We start from the raw sequence: 10,730 nt of genomic DNA on the forward strand, positions 1-10,730 counted from the left end.
GGGCTTGAACCACAAGCCTTCTGGTTAGCAATCAAGGGCCTTAGGTACTACACTACCAGAGCTCCCATAGACTGCCAGAGGAATGGATAAATCTGTCTTGGAAAAAGTACAGTCAGAATGCTCCTTAGAAGTGAGGATGGTGAGAGTTCATCTCATGTACTCTGGACACGTTATCAGGAGGGTCCAGTCCCTGGAGAAGGACATCATGCTTGATAAAATAGAGGATCAGAGAAAAAGAGAAAGACCCTCAGTGAGATGGATTCACATAGTGACTACAATGATGAGCTCAAACATAGCAACGACTGTGAGGATCGTGCAGAATTGGGCAGCACTTTGTTCTGTTATACATAGGGTCACTATGAATTGGAACCAACTAAACAGTACCTAATAACAACAACAACAACAAGTAGCTCCATGGAAGAAAAGTCTGGTGAACTGTAACAATTATAAACTGTGAATATTGTAACCAAGAAGAACAGCTTATGGAGAAGTTCCACTCTGTATTACATGGGGTTGCCATGAGACGAGAGTAAACTCAGTGGCAGCTAACAACAAAAACACACCTATTATAATAGCTAAAGAAAGTGGAACTCTCATACATTGCATATGGGGAACATACAATGTTACAGCCACTTTGGAAAATAGTTTGGCAGCTTTTATGACATTAAACATATACTTACCATCGTTATGGTCAGGTGTCATCCAATCAATTCTGACTCACAGTGACCTCATGTAATAGAGTAGAACTGCCTCATAAAGTTTCCTAGGCTGGAATTTTTACAGATGATCATCAGGTCTTTCTTCCACAGGTTCGAACCACCAACCTTTTGGTTAATAGCTGAGCTCTTAATAATTACACCACCGGGGCTCCTGGATACTTACCTTCTAATGCAGAAATTCCACTCATAGTACTTACCAAAGATAAATAAAAACTTCTGTTCACACAAAAACTAGCACATAAATGTATATAATGACTTTATTCATAATCACCAAAATCTGGAAACAACCCAAATGTCCTTCAATTGATGAACGGACAAACTAACTGTGGTACACTCATATAGCAGAATACTACACAGCAATGAAAAAAGTAAGAACTACTGATACATGCAACAACACGGTTGGATCTCAAATGCAGTATACTAAACTAAAGGAGCCATACTGAAAAAAACTATAATATTGCATGATTACATTTATATGACATTCTGGAAAAGGTAAAAAAATAGGGAGAGAAAACAAATCAGTAATTACCACAGGTTGGAGATCAGGGAAGGCTGATTACAAAGGAACACAAAGGAGTCTTCTGGAGTAATAAAACTGTTGTGTATCTTGATTGCAGTGATAGTTACAGAACTACTCTAAAAGAATGGAGTTTACTCTGTGTAAATTATAGTTCAGTTAAATATTGGGGAAAACCATTCATTTTATTTTTTCATTGACTTGGTAGCCATATAACCAAATTTTTAGAATTATTTTATTACAGCATATATTTACAAAACAAAATTAAACAAGGTTAAATAAATGGTCACATATTATAATTTTAAATAAGTGTGTTGAGAGAATTTGAAACTGTTCAAGCTCTTACTAAAATTATAGGACCTGATCCAACATAGATTTGTAAATAACAGATGATGTTCACAGACTTTCCTGCAGAATTCTAAAAACTCAAGTAACTATCAATTTTTCAACTTGAAAACAAGTTATACTAGGTCAAATCACATTTTAGAGATAGGTTTTTAAATTAAGAATAGTCAGAATGATGGCATAATGCTATCACTATCTGAGAAAACAGACTACAGGCAGTTTTCAGCTAGAGAAATTTTGGATTCTTAGATCTGCTATAAGTGAATTAAAGAAACCTACCTGTTAACTTTGGCTGGGTCATTATGTTTTGGAGGTGAAAGGAGTACACAAAATGCAATTGTAATGATTTCAAATAACCATTGTTAAAATCAGACTAAGCTCTAAGATCTTCCCTTCTTCCTTTCTAAAATAACATAATAAATATTTTCCAGAATGGCATATAAGATTCTGAAATTTGGGACACAGAAACAGGTAATAAGGGGAAAAAAAACTGGCCTAATATTTAACAAATAAATATCCATATAATTTTCTTGAAGAGCCATTCTAAATAGAACAGATATTGATTCAAGGAAACTGTTCATCACTGTCAGCACCAAAAATAGACTCAGTAATATTTCTGAAGTTTGGATTCATTTATAATTTATTTCCTACCATATTTTAAGAAAAAAAAAATAATAGCAAATACATATAGACTGGTTAACAGGGCTTACAGAAGGGAAAACTGAGAGTTTTATCTTCGGAGATACTGAGTTTCTATTTGGGGTGATGGACAACTTTTGGAAAGAGTACTGATGGTTACTGTGGTGAATGTAATTAATGTCACTGCATGGCACACTCAAAAATGGTTAAAATGGCAAACTTTTTGTTATATTTTACTATAATAAAATTTTAAAAACTAGGCACTAGCATAAATATTTAGAAGTTGACAAAATAATCAATGTTAGGTTGGATATTAGCTTTCACAAATTTTAACACTAACTGACACATAAAAATTCTGCAATGTCTTTGTCATTCTCTTTTCAAAGTCCATAAAAATTATACATACAAGAAGAATTAATATTAGGATCCATGAAAACATGTCTTATTTCTTATTTGAGAAGATATAAGAGCATATCACATCATTTACTTAGCAGTGCCCTTGCTGTCTCTATCACATTCTTATAAATAGTCTAAACAAGATGCTATTATAAAATAGTAAGATTTATTTACAAGTACATTTGTAGACTAGGTCTTATTTCTTTAATTCTACACCTTATACTTCTGATTCATCTGTCATGCTTCTATATCCATAACACATAGGATTCCCATTGGTTTATAGTAACTAAATTGATATGTCACTAGCTTAAATTTCTCCTGATGAACAATTGCTCTTGGATGTTCCTGACAATACCACTAGCTAAAAATGAAATGGAGGTGTAAGTAATGAGCTGAAAACAAAACAGTTGATGAAACACAAACAGTTCTGAAAATCAAGGAGCTGAGTAAGTACCACACCTAATTTTAACTATAGGAGCTCCTGGGTGGCATATAAGGGCTCTACTACTAACCAAAATGTTGGTAGTTCAAAGCCAAACAGAGGCACCTTGAAAAAAAGGTCTAGCAATCTGCTTCTGAGAGGTCACAGCCTCATAAACACTATAGCACAATTATCCTTTGCACACATATTGTCAGAATCATAGACTTCATGGCAACTAAGAACAATTTTTAACATAACATTTAGTTTTCCTATCCACACAGCCATGTAGATATACATATACTCATACAGAAACATGTACATATAAAATAATTATGACCCCATCTACTTACATTAGTCACACAAATAAAGGCACACATACGCAACTCTATATACAGATTTTTTCTGTCATTATCACATACAAAGATGGTATTATAAACTCACTACCAGTAGTGAAAAGTGCTATAAATCATTTTTTCCTGTAATATCAACTGATTTATACTAATGAAATTACAATCTCAACTTCTACCTTTAAGACAAGAACTTTGATTGTTACATTCTAAGGTCAGGAAACAGACTACAATAATTTCTAAACGTAAGATTCACTAGAGATCTGGCTACATCAGAATTAACTAAAACACAGATTCTTTAACTGTACTCTACACTGACCAAATTAGAATTGCCAGGGCTAGGGCCCCCGAAATTTTATTTTTCAAAATGTCTCTGGTGATTCTCCTCCATAAATAGGTTTGAAAACTACAGGCCCAGCCCAAAGCAAACTGACCCATGTGATCAAACCAACTTTGGCTGGCTTAATTTACACATTCTCTTATCAAATGAGCTAACTTAAAAAAAAAAAAAAAACCCTCAGAAGTTTAATGACATCATTGTAGCATTACTCACAATAGCCAAAAGGTGGAAAAACAACACAAATGTCCATTGCAGATGAATACTTAAACAAAATGTGGTATATACATACAATGGAATATTATCCAGCCATAAACAGAAATTACGTTCTGATTCATGCTACAACAGGGATGAACCCTGAAAACATTTTGCTGAAAAAAATTAACACAAAAGTTCAAATCTTCTATGATCCCACTTATAGAAAGTATCTAGAATAGACAAATACATAGAGGCTAAAGTTGATTAGTAGTTACCTGGGGCTGGAGGAAGGGGAGAGTACCAGTTAACAGGTACTGAGTTTCTCTTTGGGGATATGAAGACTTTCAGAAATGGATAGTGGTTGTACAATATGGTGAATGCAATTAATGTCACTGAGTTGTTCACTTAAAACGGCAAATTTTGTGTTATATATTTTACCATAATAATTTTTTTTATAAAAAAGGTGAATGTCTATCAAATGAGTACTAAACTGCTAAGTGAGAGATAAAATGAATGACTGGAAAGCAGAAACCAAGTAAGAATAGGTGAGTAGGTAGAGAAATGAGTAGTCCAAAGAGGCAAAAAATAATAGTAAAATTGTTGTTGTTGTTATGTGCCGTCGAGTCTGACCCGACTCATAGCGACCCCTCCTTGGGTTTCCTAGGCAGTATCACTACGGAAGTAGATTGCCCTGTCTTCCTTCTGAGGAGTGGCTGGTGAGTTTGAACCGCCGGCCTTCTGGTTAGCAGTCAAGTGCCTTAGGCACTACACTACCAGAGCTCCTAAGAGTAAAATTACACCATGTAAAATTACATGATACAACATCTCATTACCTTATTTTCAGTTAACTACATTAACAAATGCATATTTCTTTTTCAGGACCAAATGAAATCAAATTAATACTGCTTAAAAAGTTGCTAAATGATCCTTTCTCCTTTGAAATTCCACATTTAACTCCCTTAAGAGATTCCATAACCACTGGTTTATTCTTGCACAAGTGCCCTACATAATGGTAAGCACAATGAATGTTTGACGATTTTGCCAAAAGGTCTATAACTGTTCTCTTCCATTTGTACTATACAGCATTAAATCAAGTACAAATTATTTATACATATTTTCTGTCATTCCAGTACACATCTGTATAATCAATATGTGGTTTTTTGTATATGTCCATGTAAGTTTCAATTGGCATTGTTTCTAACAGCATTCATTTATCAGTACATCTGCTCCAGGTAAACAATTATGAATGAGTGCAATAAAAATATATCAAATCAGACCTAACTGTATCAAATCAGACATGCACTGCATGAATAAATGTAATAAAAATGTATCAAATCAGACCTAATGGCATTTTCCATATTTTCTTATTTTCTGTCATTCCAATGGGAGCTCTGGTGGTATAGTGCCTAAGGCATGTGACTCCTAACCAGAAGGCTGGTGGTGCAAACTCACTGGCCACTTCTCCAAAGGTTGGGCAATCTACCTAACATTCCATAGTGATAACGCCTCAGAAATCCAAGGAGGGGTCGCTATTAGTCAGATCCAATGGCAGTGGGTTTGGTTTTTGGTTTTGGTCATTCCAATACACATCTCACCAAAAAAAAAAAAAAAAAAATCACTGCTGCTGAGTCGGGCCTGACTCATAGCTATCCCTCCTTGGGTTTTTGAGGTGGTATCTCTATGGTAGATTGCCCAATCTTCCTTCCAAGGAGTGGCTCATGGGTTTGAACCACCATCCTTCTGGTTAGCAATTAAATGCCTTAGGCACTACGCCACCAGAGCTCCAATACATATCTATATAACTAATATGTGGTTTTCTGCATATGTCCACGTAAGTTTCAATTGGCATTGTTTCTAACAGCATTCATTTATCAGTACATCTGCTCCAGGTAAACAATCATGAATGAATGTAATAAAAATGTATCAAATCAGACCTGCATTGCATGAATGAATTCAATAAAAATGTATCAAATCAGACCAAAAGGCATTTTCCTTACTTAAAGTTTGGTTATTTTTTTTTTATTATTATTATTTTTTTTACCATATAGCCTAAGATTCTCTCATGATGCTACATTTCAGGGGAAAAAAGGTCACCTGAAAGCTAATATTCAGTCCAAATTTTTGGTCATATTGAGTTTTTTCCCTGTATTTTCTGAAGTTTTATCCCTACTCCCTATATGCTGAGTATTTCAATAAACCCATAAATCTTACCTCTCATACAACTAGTATTCTGGTAGAAGTATAAAGATCTTATTTTCCCTCATACCATAATGACTAATTTAAGCTGAGTAACTGAGAATGGTCAAAATATTTTCCATAATAATTTTCCTAGAATCCTCAATAAGGAAGTAAAAAACTAAAATTTAAGTCTCTTTTGAAAGAGAAGGCAAATTTGCCCCTAAAAATCCTCAGATTTTAGAGCGATCTTGACCTTTATTTTGCTTTTTTTAGCTGGGCATATTTGTGTAGGTATATTTCTGGGTTATATTTTCTGTTCCACTAATATATGTGTCTATCCCTCAATTGGTATCATGCTGTGTTTATTACTATAATTATACAGCAAGTCTTAACATCAGGTAGAGTGATTCCTTCCACTTTACTCTTCTTTTTCAAAATAAGTAGTTTTAAATAGTCGAGGTCCTGATCCTTTAATATAAATTTTAGAATAAACTTGTCTACATCTACCAAAACAAAAAATACACTGCTGGGACTTTGTTGACCTTTATTTTGAATAGTTATTGCCATATCACTGCCAACAGTTTGTCTATATCCTCTCATTCTTTAACATTACCCTTATGGAGAATACATCAATGTATATAGGCAAAAGCATAAACTAAGATGATCTAGGTTTAAATTCCAGATGTGCTTCTACTTATTTGTATTGTCTCTTCCTCATCAGTTAAAATGGCATACCTGTCTTATTGAGCTGTGAATAAATCTGAATGAGATAATCTATGTGAGCATCTAGCAGGGTGTACTACATAGAACAAGCTCAGTATGTGTCAGATCTCTTTCTCCCTTAAATTTAGATACATGTAAAATGGAATTGATTACAATGTATTTTAGGGCAAAATATTTACTTTGGGTATCAAAACAACTGTGTTTCTTGTAAGTCTGTCCCCAACTACTTTAAAGAAGACACAGAGGTGTCCTATAGTAATGATAATTATCAGTGCCTTTGAATTTTCTGTATTTGCATTTTTATTATTTAAAACAGTCACTATCCCCTTACTCAGCTAATGATAAGGTATACAGATGATTTAACCTCCTAATTATAAAGCTAAACTATATAGAAATCTGCTAGAGTACTAACACTTTGCTTTCACTCTTAAGGAAAAACAAATTCATCAAAACTAACAGCAAGAGCATATAATAACAGCTCAAATATCCCGTTTGCCCCAATCATATAGTAAAACAAGAACAACAGAATAAAACACAAAGAAAATGACTACACTTCACAGAAAATGTCTTTTAGGGTGAATTGCTAACTTAGGAATTGATTTCATATTTTTCTTGTTGCATAATGAGAACTATATGACTATTATCTTCTTATTTTGGAATAAAGCTGTGGCTCTTTAATCTGGCTGTATATCAGAATCATCTGAGGAATGATGCCCAGGCCACCTCCAGACCAATTAAATATGAATCTCTGTGAGTCAGGCACTGACATGGATAATTTTTAAAAACTCCTAGGTAATTATAATATATAGCCAGAGTTGACAACTACTGCACAGAGGAAACACAAAGCCAAATTTACAATTCAACTATATTTTAAATGCATAGTAGACCCTTAGACCCTAAACTTACACCCTAAACTTACACCCTTAGACCCTAAACTCCATCTTTTCCATACACGTCCTACTTTTAACTTGTTTTCCTTTATCCTGATTATCAAAATAGTTTATTATTGGCTAGCATGTCATATACTTTGTGAGATGAAGCAAAGCATAACAGAATGTATACACACAAAAACACACAGAACACGATCTATTTAAAATGTACAGAGACAGGTTAAATCAAGTGAACTCTGGCGACGCAGTGATTAAAAGACTTGGCTGCTACATCCAGCTACCCAGAGCAAGTGAGTAATTGGACCTCTGGGCTCAGGACCATGGTCAGAGGGGACATCAAGTTCAATTGGCATAGCATACTACACAAAAACATTGTTCTACATCCTACTTTGCCAAGTAGCAACTGGGATCTTAAAAGCTAGCAAGCTGTCATCCAGATGCCACGATGGGTCTCTCCTCATCCAGAGCAAAGAAAAATGAAGAAAACCAAAGACGCATGGAAATAATTAGTCCAAGGGACTGACAAACCATACAATCCTCAAAATTGTTTCCTTCTTATCAAAAGAATACCTTTAAATAGAAAAACTTTTAAGTACTAAATAGACCTGTTCATATGCAGCATTTGGTTTTCACCTAGGATATATTTAAGTCCTTTACTGGGTTAAATCTAACTAAACCTAACTGTTTCAGACCAAGAAGGGAAAAACAACATATTCACAATAGCATTATCTTTCCTTCCACTTCATAGGGATTAACAATTTCTACTTGAGTGATTTTCCAAATTGCTGAGGTAGAGAGACCTATTGTTAAATCTTCACAATATCGAAAACATACTTCAAACAAATAAACAAGAAAATCATCTGTGGTAATTACAATTAAAAACATACTTAAACTCACAGGTTAACAAAAATGAATGAAATAGTAAGTATGCATCTCCCTTCCCATTCTTATATAAAACATTTAACAGTTCTTATAAACTCAATGTCTGTGACTATAAATCAATAGATTACAGAAATAAAATAAAACTCCTGTCCTTTTGAATAGACTTATTAGAAAATTCCTAAAACTTGCCCATTTTCCAAGAAGAACCAGTTCCTCTTCATGTATCCTCTTCTTAGAAAAGTAGAATATTAAAACGTATTTCTGAATTGCTTAATTAAATTTAAAAAAATTTCAAGGAAGTACAGAGGGCTCAACTTTAAGCTACTTCTGAATTTATTTCCACTACATTTCTTCTTAAATGTTATTCTAGTATGCCATCATAACCCCAGTTTAATTGGAAATTATAAAAGAAAGAGGGGAAAAAAGAGACGAAGTAAACAGATGATAGTCCAAAATGTGGTTGCGTTTTTTTTTTTTTAATGAAGCAAGTTCTTGAAGATAAAGTTGCACCATGAGCTGTCTGAGACTCTGCATCTCACCTCAAAATATGCTGTGATGCAATTTGTCATTCACCAACTATTTAAGAGGTGTATGGTGCCCTCTACTGGAGTAGTTGGTTGTCATTGGATTAAATTATGAAAAGCGGAGCTCTGGTAGCATAGTGGCTAAAAGCACTTGACTGCTATCCAGAGGGCTGGCGGTTCAAACCCACCAGCCACTCCTCGGAAGGAAGGTTGGGCAATCCTACTTCCGTAGTGATACTGCCTCGGAAACCCAAGGAGGGGTCACTATGAGTCGGGGCCGACTCGACGGCACATAACAACAACAACAACAACATCCAACTTTCTATCACAAAAGAAATGTGTTCCTGTTTAATTGCCGCCCTCTTCTATAACAACAAACGCAACAATAAAAAAGTTTCCCTGTACACATGTAAGTTCTCACTGCCCAGCTGACCAAAACTCAACCAGAACAGTTTTTTTCAGAAATAAGAAGAGCAAGCGAGAAGAGAAGCAAACCAAAAGAATTTGGATGAACCTTGCTAAATCTTGCCAAAGACTGGAATTATAAAGAAATGGCTGGAGTGTACTTTTAGGTCTTCTTTCACGTACCAAAGGGGAGAGGGCAGCGGCTGGGGAAGGGAAAAAGGGAGGGGGGAAGGGGAGGTAGAACTGAAAGGACCAGAGAGGAGGCAACGGTCACCTGAATGTAGATAAAGAAACCTGGCCTCCAAGAAATCCTCAAAGTCAAAAAACTGCTAAAAGCCACAGTGAAATGAGAAAGCTAAATTATCTCGGAGCACGCATTCCTATGTACAGATGTGCCAGAGTCATTTTGTCACCTAGGCGTGTTTGTTGCGCTGGATTTGTAAAACGCTTGGGATGCAAAAGCGAGCTGGAGTCAACAGCTGTTCCCTAAAGTATTCCGAGAGAGCAAATATGGCAGAGTGGAGAAAGAGGGACTCACAGACTAGGGCGCGGCACTGGGCGCATCCTTCAATACCACTTGCGGTGGGAAAGTGAAGAAACTTAAATCAGTTAACTCTAGCTTGGACTGGGAGGCAGGCGCAATGCCCCAGGCGGAGGCGGAGGCAGAGGCGGAGGCGGAGTCCGAGCCTGGTCCGACAACCAGCACTCATTAACCATTACCAAGTCCTCCGTCCCGTCCCCGCCCATTCCCGAGTGAAGGTGCAGTGGGCAGTGTGCTTTCAGCTGACCAGCAGTCTGAAAGGGGCTTGCTCTGGTACCCCGCTTCCCAACCCCACGTCCCTTCTGTGTCCCCGGCCAGGGCACTGAGGAGGGGGATGACTCTAGCCCGTCTCAGCCACCACACTAACCTCGCTTCTGCTCGCGCTGCTGACGCTGCCAAACAGTTCCATGCCTCGGTCCCAGGGCTCGTCCTGAGGAGCGAACGGTAGCATCGCCCCTTCAGGAGCACTTGAGCAGAAGCTGCCGACCACCGTCGCGGCCGCGCATCCCGTCTATTTAGCTTGCCTGCAGCCGCCGCCGCTATGACCCTCAGCCCGGCCTTCAGCGCCTGCCGCTCTCGCCGCAGGGTCCCTCAGAAACTGGGAACGGGGGGTCCCCGCCGCCGCAGGCTGCTGCTTCCCATAGAGAAGACAACTATGTCCTGGCTCT

At 36.8% G+C, this 10,730-nt stretch overlaps 1 protein-coding gene across 1 annotated transcript in view; it reads right to left on the reverse strand.

Moving 5' to 3' along the window:
* Positions 1 to 10,513, reverse strand: part of LOC103212632 (ribosomal protein S6 kinase alpha-6-like) — a gene marked incomplete at its 3' end in the record, with an annotated part of 321,101 nt that extends 310,588 nt beyond the window's left edge. Inside the window, exon 1 of the mRNA XM_007958609.1 lies at positions 10,430 to 10,513. Within this exon, the coding sequence (XP_007956800.1) occupies positions 10,430 to 10,513 (84 nt within the window). The remainder of the gene's footprint in view (positions 1 to 10,429) is intronic.
* Positions 10,514 to 10,730: the final 217 nt, after the last annotated feature.

Source organism: Orycteropus afer, unplaced genomic scaffold (assembly GCF_000298275.1).
Source record: "Orycteropus afer afer isolate SDZICR_OR568_19922 unplaced genomic scaffold, OryAfe1.0 scaffold01043, whole genome shotgun sequence".
NCBI classification, from domain to species: domain Eukaryota; kingdom Metazoa; phylum Chordata; class Mammalia; order Tubulidentata; family Orycteropodidae; genus Orycteropus; species Orycteropus afer.